Source organism: Sturnira hondurensis, unplaced genomic scaffold, assembly GCF_014824575.4.
Source record: "Sturnira hondurensis isolate 20B ecotype Veracruz unplaced genomic scaffold, ASM1482457v3 Scaffold0022215, whole genome shotgun sequence".
NCBI lineage: Eukaryota > Metazoa > Chordata > Mammalia > Chiroptera > Phyllostomidae > Sturnira > Sturnira hondurensis.
The window spans coordinates 2,706,017-2,719,988 of NW_028094846.1; the positions used below are offsets into that span (position 1 = coordinate 2,706,017).

At 45.4% G+C, this 13,972-nt stretch overlaps 1 protein-coding gene across 1 annotated transcript; it reads right to left on the reverse strand.

The window, feature by feature from the left end:
- Positions 1 to 1,684: 1,684 nt before the first annotated feature.
- Positions 1,685 to 13,487, reverse strand: MPC2 (mitochondrial pyruvate carrier 2). The gene is made up of 5 exons (XM_037035112.1): positions 13,163 to 13,487; positions 8,204 to 8,244; positions 3,716 to 3,800; positions 3,150 to 3,261; positions 1,685 to 1,995 (listed from the first exon to the last, which is right to left on the reverse strand). Exons 1-5 carry the CDS (start codon positions 13,269 to 13,271, stop codon positions 1,959 to 1,961), a joined length of 384 nt encoding a protein of 127 aa, XP_036891007.1. The 5' UTR covers positions 13,272 to 13,487; the 3' UTR covers positions 1,685 to 1,958.
- Between the last annotated feature and the right edge of the window lie 485 nt (positions 13,488 to 13,972).

A 13,972-nucleotide genomic window follows, 5' to 3' on the forward strand; every position in this document is an offset into this window, starting at 1 on the left:
GTGGAACTGATCACTGAACAAGGTGTTCCAAGGGCAGTGAGAGTTTTTGACTGGAGTCATTTAATTTTTAAATTTTAGTAATAGTAAAATTTTTAATTTTAGTAATAGATGAGAGTTTGGGAGCAGAAAAGACGCCTGAGATGATTTGTCAGTGGAACCTCTGAGAACAGAGCGGCTCGTCCGTGATTGCACCTAAATGTTACAATGACCATGACTGGCCAGTGGGCTCATAAGAAGTTGTGTAAGAGCAGGGTTGGTTTTCTTGAGATTTTACTTATTTTTAGAGAGAGGGGAAGAGAAGGAGAGAAACATCAGTGTTAGAGAAACATTCATCAGCCACCTCTTGAACGCCCCCAGCTGGGGACCTGGCCTGCAACCCATGCATGCGCCCTGTCGGGGAATTGAACCGGCGACCTTTTGCTTCAGGACAATGCCAAACCCACTGAGCCACACTACTGGTCAGGGCAGAGCAAATTTTCATTTAAAAAAAGTGAAACATCAATATAAAATATGCATTTTAGTAATTTTTTTTGCGTCCTGCTCTGTTTTATAATTGATGTTTTTCCCAAACGTGTAACCTTAGGCAACACAAAAACAAGTGTGCACACACATGCCAAACTGTCGTAACAGTGTGGCTTCTAAAAGGAAAGCAGCGACAATTTGGCTCTTCAGGACCACTTCATTCTGCTAATGTCAAATTCCTCCTCAAAGGTGGGCTAGGATGAAGGGGTATATGAAGATGTACAAGGTGTCAATTGCTAACTCCCAAATTTTGATCATTATATTATTCAAAGAGTTCTTTTGTTATGTGCTTCTTTATGTTTAGAAAGAACTGCCCTGCCTGGCGTAGCTCAGTGGACTAAGCACAGGCTGCAAACCAAGGGGTGGCCAGTTCGATTCCCAGCCAGGGCTCATGTCTGGGTTGTGGGCCAGGTCCCTGGTAGGGAGCACGTTGCAAGGCAACCACACATTGATATTTCTCTCTCTCTCCTTCTCCCTCAACTTCCCCTCTCTCTGAAAGTAGATAAATAAAATCAAGAAAGAAAGAGAGAATGAAAGAACGAAAGAACGAACTTGCTTGGCTAATTCCTCTGACTGCAGCTCTAAAAAGGCCCGGCTTTACTAAATTTAGAAAAAACCTCCACACACCACACTGGAGCTCAGATCCCACGGGCTGTTAATGATTTCTGGGATGCAGTAATCTGCGTCCAGTCTTTCCTCATAATGGGGACAAAGTTGCCACACGTTTCCAGAGAGCCGACTTATGCCCCAGGTACTCTGCCAGACGCTTTCTGAACCTGCTCCAAGTCACAGACTGTAAGTCATAGGGTGGGATTCAAACTCAGGTCAGTCCGACTCCAGGGCCTTTTCTGCGCTGTCGTATCAGTTAGTGCAATCGAAACATTTAGAAATTCTTCATTACTCTGTAGCTGTAAAAGAATTTCGCACAATATGCAAAATATAATTCTCCAAGATTCTTCATTTCGAGTTAAAACATTTTCAAGTAGTTTGAAGCCATTTCGCCAGCCAGCCCACTTCCTCCTCGCCCTCTTCAGTCAGCTCTACGCCCTCCCACCGCCGACAGACGGCGTGGCCTTCCAGCACTCGTCTCCCTCGCAGGGATGGGGGTGCTCTCACGGGCTCGCACGTTGGCTGACAGAACAGAGGGAGGCCAGGGCATGTATGAGCATGTATGGTTTATTACAGGTGAAGAGTAGGAAAAATGTTACCAATGTCCATAGATAAGTCCCTTGCGTTGTATGTAGAGAGACACTGTTATTGTAAATTTTTTTTATTTTTCTGCCGAATCAGGTACTAGCTCCCAGTGAAATTAGCTTATTTTATGTGTTCCAACGGTTAGCACAGTCAGCATCACCTTACCAATAACCAAATAATAAATCAAACTAGGTCCCAGTGGTTGTGTCCACATCGGGCTGTTGGGATGATCAAGGACTCTTTTATTTGTTTTCTTTAGCTTTTAGTTCTTGGTTATATCTATAGAGAAAACAAAGAAAAACAATCATGAATCACGACAGATAAATACACCTCAGAGGGGAATAAAAACCCATTCTGTTTCTTCCTACTCGCTCGCCCCGAGGCTACACAGTGGTCAATGCCGTCTTCCCAGCACCTCGTGGGGAGGAACAGGCGGAAGGGAAAGTGACTGGGGCTTCATCTGCATCTGGCTTCCAGCTGCCAAAACAGTTGTAACAACTTAACTGACATACAGGTTCCTGTACAAGAGCATCGTTTTCACGAAGGCTCTCATTCGTGAAACACACAAGAGCGTGACCAAACACGTGAACATGTTTGGCGGACTCTCCTCCCAGCTTATAACACGGCGGGACCAGCACGTGCACTGGAAGGAACCACCTCTGCGACGCCTACCATCCCTCCCGGTCCTCTCAGTAGGCCCGATTCAAATATTCAATAGTGTTTTCTGAAATGCTCCCCAGTCCAACACCTGTATTTCTAACTACATCTCCCAGTCCGCTATTTTAACTAAAAGGTGCCCAAAATCCCTTTGTCAAACTGTATCTGAATTTCTGACATTAGAAATAATGGTTCTGGCCCTGACCAGTGTGGCACAGTTGGCTGGGAGTCATCCCACAAACCAGAAGGTGGCCAGTTCGAGTCCCGGTCAGGGCATACGCCTGGGTTGCAGATTCAGTCACTAGTCAGGGCACATGAGAGAGGCCCACTGATTGATATTTCCCTCTCACATAGATGTTTCTTTCCCTCTCTTTCTCCCTCCCTTCCCCTATCTCTAAAAATATATTAATTGATTTTTTAAAAAGGCAATAATAGTTCTGAATAGGGACTTAGCATTCTCTTAGCTCTACTACGAAGAGTTAATACAAGGTTAAAACGGGATGGCATATGAGAAAAATACTCTGTGAATAAAGTCACTGTACAAATCGAAGTTTATACTGATGTGAGTAAGCCCCGAAGGCGCCTGCGTTGTTCACTCATCCATCCCCGATGCACTAGAGGACTATGGGAAGATCAAGTCACAGAGACACTCGTTACCCTCGGTGGTGAGGATGAAGGAAGTAAAACGTACTCTACAGAGCGGAAAGCCTTCTGGAAGGAGGGTAGAGGATAACTTGGTTACCTTCTCTTTATGTTCTGTATCTCAGTGGGCTTACCTCCAAATGCGGAAGAGCTGAGAGGCCCCTGCTCCCCCAACGAAGAAATTAACGGCAAACAGACTCCAGTTTTTGGGAATAATTACAAGGGAGTATCTTGACCAGATAAGCCCTGTTGAGAAGAAATATATATATTTTTAAAGCACAGGTACCGCTGCAGTATCTCATCTGAACATTCGACATTAGAGGAAACTACTTCTAAGTGAGACTGTGACAACATAGTGTGGGATAAAGGACGGAAAAGCTGCACTTCAGTGTTGCACAAAACACCCAGTGCTGACACCCCTGGGCAATCTCTGCAGGACCAGGGATAGTAACTGGACCTCTTTCCTACTTATGAAACTACGTTCATGACAAAAGCGTGATAAACAGAAACCCTGCAGGCACCATTCGCTGTAGCCCTCCTCTGCCTCCTCCATCCGGGAACTTCCTGGAGATGCACCGTGAGTCCTTGCGTGTGTGTGCACACGCACTTCAAACATTACACTGTTACACAAAGTGACGTTAAACACCCTAGAAACTCGGACTCTCCTCCGAGGGGCGTGACGGGCATTGGTCTCGCTTACCTGTGGCCATCAGCACAGCGGACTGGGCTGTGCTGAGCTTCTCTGCAGGCCTGGCCATGTCGGCCAGCCCGGCACACACCAGCCCCTGGAAACACAGAGAAGAAAGACGCATCCTAAGAGTCGGGTAGCAGCAAGTGCCTTCAAATAAAACCCAGCACCACGTCAGAACTGCCACCGGACGGCAGCATTCAGGAAGTGTGCAGCATGACAAACAGCTGTGATGAATTCAGGAACGCTTTGGGAATTAACTTGTATTTTTTTGAAAGCTTTTATTTCTTTATCTTTAGAGGAGAAAGGAAGGAGAAAGTGGGAGAGAAATATCAATGTATGGTTGCCTCTCGTGCGTCCCCTGCTGGGACCTGGCCTGCAACCCAGGCATGTGCCCTGACTGGGAATCGAACCGCGATCGTGTGGTTCGCAGGCCCGCGCTCAATCCACCGAGCCACACCAGCCAGAGCAGAATTAACTTGTATTTTGTTAACTGCAAGAACCAGTCTGATGTATTTAAAAATCACGAGAGTGTGTGTCTGTGTGCATTTGTTCTACAAATGATACTTCTTCCACATATGAGTTTATATGTTCTTTATACACATCAGGAACGACTGGTATGGAGAATGCCTGAAAATTATGATAATTGGCATAGATTCCTCCTTTCATATTTTTGTCAATGTTCTTCTTTTTTAAAAATATCAGAAAAGCTCTCTTGGAATTTAGTTTCTTGTTTAGATATTTTTTCATGTCAAAGTACAGACGGTCGTTTCTTGCTGCCGTGTTTCTGACAGTCTTTCACGGAATCACCCATCCACAGCCCACCACAGGCACTACTCACAAAAGCCGGGGCAAGTCCTCACTAGAATACCGTATTTTGCTGTGTAGAATGCACTCCCATATGTAAACGCACTCCCACGGTTTTGTGTGCATTATACATGGGATTACTGTAACCATTATACCCATGGTATGTAATCATTGTGCCCATGTATGACCCACATCCTCATTTTTGCTCATAAATTTGGGGGAAAACTGTGCATTATAAATGGCAAAATACGGTATTAGTTATGCTACTCTGTTGAGGAGATTGGAGTGTGTATGGAAACAAGGTTTATTGATGAAAAATGCGAAGTTACACAGGAGAGACTAGGACGAGAACCCCGCGTTCCCACCACCCAGAGTCAACGGTTACTGAGATTCTGCCTCATTGGCTTTACCTCTTTTCCTCCCTTTCCTTTAAGTATTTTTAAATCAAACCCTAAATATGTCATTATGTTTTTAAGAAATTACTAGCAGGTTTTACTGAGTTTCTCAAAGATGCTCTTGCATGGAAACTATAAATCAGCAAAGGGGTTTTGCTCCTAGACAGAACATATACAAGGTCAGGAAAAAGTCCAGCCATTGTTACTATAACGAGAACCATTTGTGCGACATTGATATAACCGGGCAGCCAAGGAGAGTGGACTGGAGTGCGCGTGTGTGAACAATGACGACTTCACTGCACTAGTCACTGGGGGCGGCAGGCATAGCTGAGTGAGCATGCGTCCCGTGTGGCCATCGCATTCAAAATGACTGAGGGAGTAGAGCAACAAAACTGCATCAAATTTTGCACTAAACTTGAACATTCCTCCATGGAAGATTGGGATGATACACAGGCTGCATCTATGGGCAACTGGTGACTGGCAGCTTCATCACGACAAGGCGCCCACTCATGCATCACATTTCCTGCAGAGTTTTTTTTTGTGAAACATCAAATCACCCAGGTGACTCAGCCCTCCTACAGCCCAGATTCAGTGCCCTGTGACTTCTGGCTTTTCCCCAAACTAAAATCACCTTTTAAAGGGGAGGGATTTCAGAACTTCAGTGAGATTCAGGAAAATAGGACAGGGCAGCTGCTGGCAACTGGGAGAACTGTGTGAGGTCCCAAGGTGCCTACGTTGAAGGGGACTGAGGCGTCGCTGTCCTGTGTACAGCGTTAAGTATCTCATATCCTCTTCACTAAACGTCTCCATTTTTCACAGCGCATGGCCGGACACCTGGCCAGGCCCTGCACACGGCTGGCAGCAGCGATTCTACGTCACGCGCAGACTGCCATGGGTCACGGAGTGCTCTGAGAGAGGGACACGTACAGCAGTGTCTGTCAGGAGAAGTGTCCCCACTAGAGAGCAGGACACAGAAGTTCTGCTGCTATGCAGTCATCAGGCGAGTATGTGATTTCAACACGAACTTAAAATAGATGTTTTTAAGGGAGGCAGGAAGGCACCTGTGAAAATCCCACACTGACAGTGTTGCAAAGCACCGATGAACCAGCTCGAACACACACAAAAGCTACCGGTAAAATCAATAAACTCCCAAACTGTGGCAAATCTGAGGTCAAAGAGGACGCCAAATTTATGGTAAATAGATTAAATCATTCCTATTCTTTTAAATAATGGTGCTAGAGACAGCACTTCAGTAATCAATTCTACTGTATAGATATATAATTACTATACAATTTTAAGTGTAACAGGGAGAGAAGAGAAAGGAAATATTAATATACCTTCCATTAGTATGAGGGTTGGGGGGGCATACAACACGGTATTCGAATGCTCAGAATGTGAGCAGAACCATCAAAGGAGATGATGTTATTAAAACTTTTTAAAAAATGGACGGAGCCTTTTCCCAGCGTGTAAATACAAAAAAGAACTGCTTTCTAGTTCTCTCTAAACACAGCTCCCACCCACTCGTTCACGCTCGTCACTTTACAGCTGAGGGGGCGAAATGGCAGAGGCCACCTGCCTAAGGCTAAGGAGTAGCAGACAGCCACTTCCAGCTCCAAAAGACTCAACTACTTAGATTTAGAACTGAGCTTCTGATTGTCCCAACATGGAAGAGAGTTACAGTAGCCCAACAACAAACACGACTCGATAGAAAACAAGCCTTCCTCCAAAGACCATACAGAAACGGTCCAGGGGCCCAGGAGAAGGCGCTCGGCTCAGCCGATCACAACAGGGAATGCAAATCCACACGGCAATGAGATGCCACTTCGCACCCATTAGGATGGCTATTCTAAAACAACAACGAAAGTAACTGCTGGCAGCAATTTAGAGAAGTTGGAACCTTGTTAGTTGCTGGTGGGGCTGTAAAGTAGTGTAGCCATTGTGGAATATACAATAATATGGCAGTTCTTCAAACTATTAAACACAGAACTACCATTGGGTCCAACGGTTCCACTTCAAGGTAGAATCCCAGAACTGAAAGCAGGAACTAGGACAGACGTCCGTCGGCCACTGTCCAGGGCGGCATGTCAAATAGCCACAAGGTGGAACCGGAACCAACCAAGCGTCTGCCACAGGTGACTGGATAAACAAAATGGGACAGATACATACAGTGGAATATTGTTCAGCCTTAAAAAGGACATTCTGACACCCGCCACAGCCCGGGTGAACCCTGGGGCATTGTGCTCAGGGAAATGAGCAAGCACAAAAAGACAATACACAGAACCCCGCTGCTCGGAGGTCTCCAGGAAAGTCGAATTCATGGAAACAGAAACCAGAACGGAGGGTGCCAGGGGATGGGGGAAAGGTCAAGAGTTATTGTTCAGTGAGGACAGAGACTTTTCGAGACAAAAGGGTTCTAGAGATCGGATGCTGCACAATGATGTAAAGGTACCTAATGCTATACAAATGGTTGAGACAGTAAATTTTATGTGATTTCATTCTATTTTTTAAAAAGCCTGCAGACCAGTTCTCAAGTCTTAGAAGGCACCAGAGTCCCCTGGCGGGCTCAGTATAGCACGGCTTACTGGGCACTGTCCCCCGAGGTTCAGGTTCACTGAGGCGCTGCTGAGACCTGAAGACGGGCATTTCTGAGACGTTGCTGGGTGATGTCCACACTGCACACCCACAGATGACACTCTAAGCAGCACTGTCAGCTCCCAGAACTGGCCCTTTCAACACAAAATCAATGCTTTGCTACAGATAGCCGCCAGAAGGACTTCTTTTCAGCTGAATAAGAACTGTGGGAGTAGAAACACTGGCACAGAGCCAAAAAAAGCGCTGGTCTTGGAGTCAGAAACCCTGGCCTCTGTCACTTACCAGATGTGAATTACTATACACTCTTGGATAATCCCACTACTTTTTGAGACTGACTTTCCTTGCCTTTATTTGGGTGTATCTTCAGTTCTCATACTAAATCAATAGTGACCGTTAATTTGGGGAGGGGTATTCTAATAAGGTTTTACTTAGTCATAAAATTTTAGAATGAAATTTCACATTCCTAGGGCTCGCAATTGTCAGCATTTTTAACAAATGTGTTCCCAGGCTTCTTAATCTGTGGAGTTCTGAAAAAACTGGTGTGCTTTATGTAGTAAAAAATGATACATCTAAGAATATTTGCATGAGATCATTCAAATGCATACCATGAACATTTAAAAGTATATCCTTCACAAAGGTTACTTCAAATTAGTAAGTTCCCATTAGAGAATTTTTTTAGTAGCTTCTATAAAAACTCAAGACTTACCCATTTCATAACTGGAGCCCAGAAAAAAACTGTTTTAGGACCTAAAAGGAAAAAAAAAGAAAAATTTAGGAATAAACCAACTATTCAGATTTCTCAACCCATTTCTATCATTTTTACTGTTTTCTACATACTTTGTTTATAAGTTAACATTTAGATAGTCACCACAGTATCAGCCTTTCATACAAGTTGCTTTGATCTCCTTGTCAATTATTTGTGTTTTTGTAACCTGTTATAAACTAGCTAGAGTATAATGGAGATGGTTTTGGAAACCATTCCCAATGCTTTGCCTTGAACATGGAACTAACATTTGTTCACTCGTGGGCACCTTCAGGTTGGGGACATTACAGACTTGCCTAACTGTTTCATGCCCAAGGCTGGACTCTGGTCCTCACTCATCTCTAGGGACCCCAGGGCTGCGTTAGACTTGTACTCACTGGTAACTCCCCACTGGACTGCCGCGCACCCCTGTGTGGCTCTAGACTGTCTTCCCAGAGGACAGACGCCACCAAGTACTTACTGATCCTGTAAGTCAGTCTTTCAAACGCTGGTGCTTTTATTTAGCTTGAGCTGCTGGGCTTCCTATCACCACACCGGGTTCACTTTTCTTTGTCGTATACAAAGCCTCTGGCCTTAGGCAGGATCGATTACTAGGTCCACTTGTTACCCCTGAATGAATTACCCTTGGCTTCGTCACTCAGGGTAACTCAGCACCCTGTTTTGTCTCTGGCTCTGAACTCTTCAGCAGACTCCTCTCTTCCCATTCCAAACCGATGATTCTTCCCCTGCCACCCGAAGACTGTTCCCTGAGCAATGCCTCGGGATTCTGGTTTCTCTACAAGCTCAAGTGGTTGATGCTCCAGAGTTAAAGAACAGTCAGGCTTTGCAGCAGGTCTTCCCCAAGCTTAGGTGATCGTCTTAAAATAGTGTATTAACTGTCCCTCTCCCCACAACCAAATTTAACCCAAAAAAAAAGTCCTTTAAATACGATTTTATGGTTGCTAGAACTTGGACTAAGAGCGGTATTAATGTTTTAGTTAGTAAATAATTTTAAACTACAAAACAAGCCCTAAATTAGTTTAACAATTGCCAAGTACTGAATTTAAAAAATATCAGTTGCAAATACATAAAACATTCCAAGTTTCTAATTTTTCTGAAATTTGAGAGGATCCTGACAAGGGACAAAAATAATCAGAATTACATATCTATGAATGCAAATCAATAGTGTTTTCTTATTTTTTTTTAAAAAGGGAAAATGGCTAGCTATATCTGCAATCGTACATATGATGGGTCAAAAAAATGTCAATAGAAACATTTTCGTTCACGCTTCCAGTTTATCTTACCTAATCATTTTCTACCCTAACAGCAGTGAGTAAATTTAAACGTGTAAGAATCCAGGTACAGGGGCTGTCTCCCTGAAAGAAGCCCTCCGCCAATAGTGGATACGGTAATGAGAAAATATTCTAACTTCCTTCACATTTCAAAAGCGAAGTTCTGGTGAGACAAAGCATTTGAAAATATTATAGATATGGTCAAATGATGCCGATGCAATGTCGCATGGATCATTCTAGACCTAGAAAACCAGCTTTATTCTACATAATGACACCGCTATTCTCACAGCTGTTCATTAAAACACAGTAATTCACTTAAAAAATCAGATAATTAAACAATTACGATGCCTGAAATTATTATACTGCCTTAAAATCAAGATAAGCGGAAGTATACACTAACAGAGTACCTAGACAACGTTCATTATAGGGAATGAAAAAGCTTGATTGGGTAGATAATTTGGACTGCTGAAATATACTGAATAAAAACCATCTCATAAGAAATTTAATGGAGTCCAAAACGAGGGAAATGTATCTCCATCAGATATAAATGTACATTCTTTTAGACAAGGAATTAACTAACAATTAATTAACACATTTTCATCCCGTTTCTTAGCAGTCCGCTCCTGGAGTTGAAAAGACCCCAAATGCTGAAAATATGGAACAATATTTAAAAATATAAGTTATTTTCAAGCATAACAAAAATACAGAAAATAATATAATGGTCATCTTCTTTTGTGTTGTTATGGGTTTCTCTTATTTTTAAAGTGAAACTTTTTTAAATTCAAACTTTCATAGAAGAATTTGAGAAATTCTGCAACAGAGTATGTAACAGACAGACATTTTCAAACAAGTTAACAAATCTAGTTGCCTTGATAAACTTTGATGAAACTGCTGATAAAAGTGCACAAATTTACCTAATTTCCTTATCTGAAATGACTGTTATTGAAATAAATGAATTCTATCCAGAAAGTATGTCATTTATTTTATGTATGAGACCCTCCCTAAGGAAAGACTTTCTTGTTGGAATAGTGAGTAGCTCTCACAAACAGGCAAATGCACACAAGTACAAATCTGGAGCGGAGGTGCTCATGTGCCCCGCTGTGAAAAGTAAGTGTCCAACTGAGCGCCCCCGCCGCCTCCGTCCCAGCCTTCTCATACCACTGCTCTGCGGCTGTTTGCTTTTCTGCAGCCCCCAACATTCCTCTCAGTTCTTTATACTCAGCAGGACGACCTGTTCACTATCATGCGACAAACTACTTACACATCTTTAGGTTAATTTATAAAGGTTGACACAAATATTGACTGCCAAAAATTACTTATTTTTATTTGTGCCAAAACTATTCTGATTTTACAGTAAGAATATAACTTGCCAGTGATAGTAGTAAATCTCAAAAAATTTAGAATCAATAATGTATGCTATCCAACTATTAACATCCTAGCTTTGCATAGATTTATACAAATCTCAGGTATGTATGTGAATCTAGCCTAATACTTAAATGATGATTCAATAACATACCATTATGCAAAATAGTATGCAAAAGTTTGAATAGTCAGCTGAATAACCCTTGGAACAAGAGTCAGTGTTTCCTCAGATTCTATTCAATGCTAACGAGTCAACAGCTTTATTGTTCATGCTTCTCCGTTTCCACATGGGTGCGTCTGGAACTGTCTAACCACAAATAACTCTGCAGTGAGGGGTATTATTGCCCTGACCACAGGGCCACAGCTTAGATGGGAGAGAACCCCTCTTTGTTGAGAGTTTAAGTGCTACCTGTTTTGCAGATACCCGTTTAATTTCCATAACCATCCTTACATGTGATCATTATTATCCCCATATTATGGATTGGACAACTAAGGCTGGGGGCCTTTAAAGCCAAGGTCACACAGTCGAGATTCAAATCTGTCTGGCTTCAAACCCTAGGCTCCGCCCACTGTAGAGAGGCGGGATTACAATTCATGTACTCCAAGAACGCCTAGATGAAATGCACAATCCACGAATGAAAAGCACCTCCTCTTTATTCTGAGAGTTGAATAAGGTATCATTGGCGATGATAATGGGTGGTTAAAGCCAAGGCGTGGGAGAAGACCACTATAAAGCTACCCTGTTATTAAGGTCGTTTAAAATGACTCCCCCTGCGTCATGCCCTGCCCTCGCCCTGCGGCCCAAGCACAAGGCTGGAGGGTCAGACTGACTACAGAATCAGTTGCTCTGCAGCCCAGCTTATTACAGGAGCATTGCCCAACCTCCCTCCGGATATCTTCGCCATGAAATGCAGCACAGTTCCCAAAATTGAGTGTTAAAAGAACTAAAAGGCAACTAAACAAACTTCTTCAGCAATAAAAACCTCTCTGAGCAAAGTGAACTAGCAAGGACAGCGGGGACAGCCTCATGGATGGAGAGCAGGATGACAGCTAGTGGTGGGGGTGGGGGGTGGGGTTAGGGGGTTGAGGGATGGAGCAAAAAGGAAAAGGGACTCACGGACACCAGTGAAATGATTGTGGGGGGGAGGGGGAGACAATGGTAATGGGCAAAAACAATAAAGATTTAATATTCTTAAGAAAGTAAAATAAAAAAGCAAAAAAATTCTCTCCTTAAAGGTCAATTTTATAATGGGCACAATACTGCAGTAAATAACATTATACTCAAGCATAATCCCTAAGTACAGCTCATTCCATTATCAAACTGGAAATCAGATTTAGTGGTAACAGCCTCAGTCTCAGGAGGCCCGCTGTCCGTGGGAAAAGAACCCACGCGGAGGAGACCAGGCGCACGGATTTGGTCCAACGGGCCCCTGTTAGGGTTGCAATTCAGTACTTCAACGCGGAACAGACTCTCCACGTTTGCAAACTCTGGGGCTTGAAAGAGATCTGCTTTTAGCTCCCAGCCACCTAAGTGTTATTACTGCCCGTTTTACGGAGAATCGCAGATCTTACCGAGTGTCTTACACAGTGGGAGGAATTGGGCTTTTCCACTTTCCTCCTGAAATACGTTTTTTCAACCACCAGGACGAGACAGAGAGCTAGCATGTGCTGAACGGGAAGAGCCAAACGTGTACATGTTATATAGACTTACTTCTCACCTTGACCATATTTACAAAACCTAAGAGATCTAGCATTTCGCCCAAGGTCACACCTGCAGTAAGGGACAGGCATCCAGGTGTGTCCACGCAAAAACGGTGCCGGGGGAGCTCGTTAAGAAATGTCACAGACAGGGCACACTGAGACCAGCTAGACTCCGGGGCTGCGGAGGCCAGTGACCCCGGAGCCGTCCGGTGCCAGCGGGACCCGGAGGCGGCGTGACCTTTCCTCCAAAGCCTCTCACGCGACAAGCGCTCGGGAAGCGAAGGCGGAGAGGGCGAAGGTGTCCCGGCGGCCCGCACCGCCTCCGGGTCGCAGAAATGGAGCAGGACAAAGTCCAGGGGTCCTAAGGGATGGGGTGCCACAAAGGTCGCGAAGGCTGGCGACCGATGGTGGACGGAAGCACAGTGAAAAGCCGGGAGGGGGTTGGGCTGGGGTGTAGGTGACGCCTCTAGAGACCGAGTTGTCAGCGGGCCTCGGAAGGTCTCCCGTAGAGGAAGAGGGAGGGGAGGTCTCGGGCAGTGGGGGCAGCTGGCCATTCCGGGGCCATTACCTGCCGGGTGGTTGTACAGCGGCCTCAGTTTCTCAGGCAGCAAGAGCTCCACTTTATCCAGGAGCCGGTGGTAGGTGGCCCTCAGGCCCCGGACTCCGGCGGCTGACATCTCTGCGGACGGGGGATCGCGGCCCAGCGGGCGGGAGGGCGGTCGCGTACTCGTCGGGCTGACCACGAAGAGCGGCGCTTCACGTTCCCCTGTCTCAGGGCCTGGCGTCCTCCTCTCCCCTCGGGCGCTCTTCCCGCCACCGCTCAGCCGGCAGCCCTGCGGAGCTCCCAGGGGCCCCGGCCGGAGGAACGCCGAGGGGGCGGAGGCTCCGCGACGGCCCGCCCCCGGCCGGCCTCTAGCCCTCCAACAGCCAACAGAAAGCAGGAGTCATGACAACAGGTGCCAGGAAAATTGCCTCCGCGAGTCCTTGCGGAGCCCTGCGGCACCGCGCCTGCGCAAGAGGAGCTGCCCGCGAGGATTGGCCTGCCCGGCGGGGTGGGCGGGGCCCAGCGCGGACCGCCCCTTTCTCCTCCCTGCCCTCGAGGCCATGTTGGAGAAGGGAAAGTGAAGTTAAACTTGCTCTGATCGCCTTTATTTTGATTAAGGAGGCCCGTAGTTAAAATGGGCTCGCCAGGCCTTCCTTGCCCTGACTAAAGATGACAGCCCACAACTCTCCTGTTTCCTTGGGAATGAGACTCGTGAGAGAGAGACTTCAGACCGCAGCCTCTTCGCGCTGTCTTCCTCGTTTATCCATAAAAAGTGAAGGATCTGGCTACAGAGGCCTGAATCCGCTGTTCTAGGATGAGGGCAGCTGTGACGAC

What these genes read in the sequence shown, in the direction of transcription:
- MPC2 (XM_037035112.1), bottom strand. Translation starts at nt 13,271, where the DNA reads ATGTCAGCCGCCGGAGTCCGGGGCCTGAGGGCCACCTACCACCGGCTC. An exon ending in GCTGTACAACCACCCGGCAG is followed by an intron (nt 8,245 to 13,162) that starts GTAATGGCCCCG and finishes TTTTCCTTTTAG; the next exon opens with GTCCTAAAACAGTTTTTTTC. An exon ending in CAGCTCTTCCGCATTTGGAG is followed by an intron (nt 1,996 to 3,149) that starts GTAAGCCCACTG and finishes TTTTCTCTATAG; the next exon opens with ATATAACCAAGAACTAAAAG.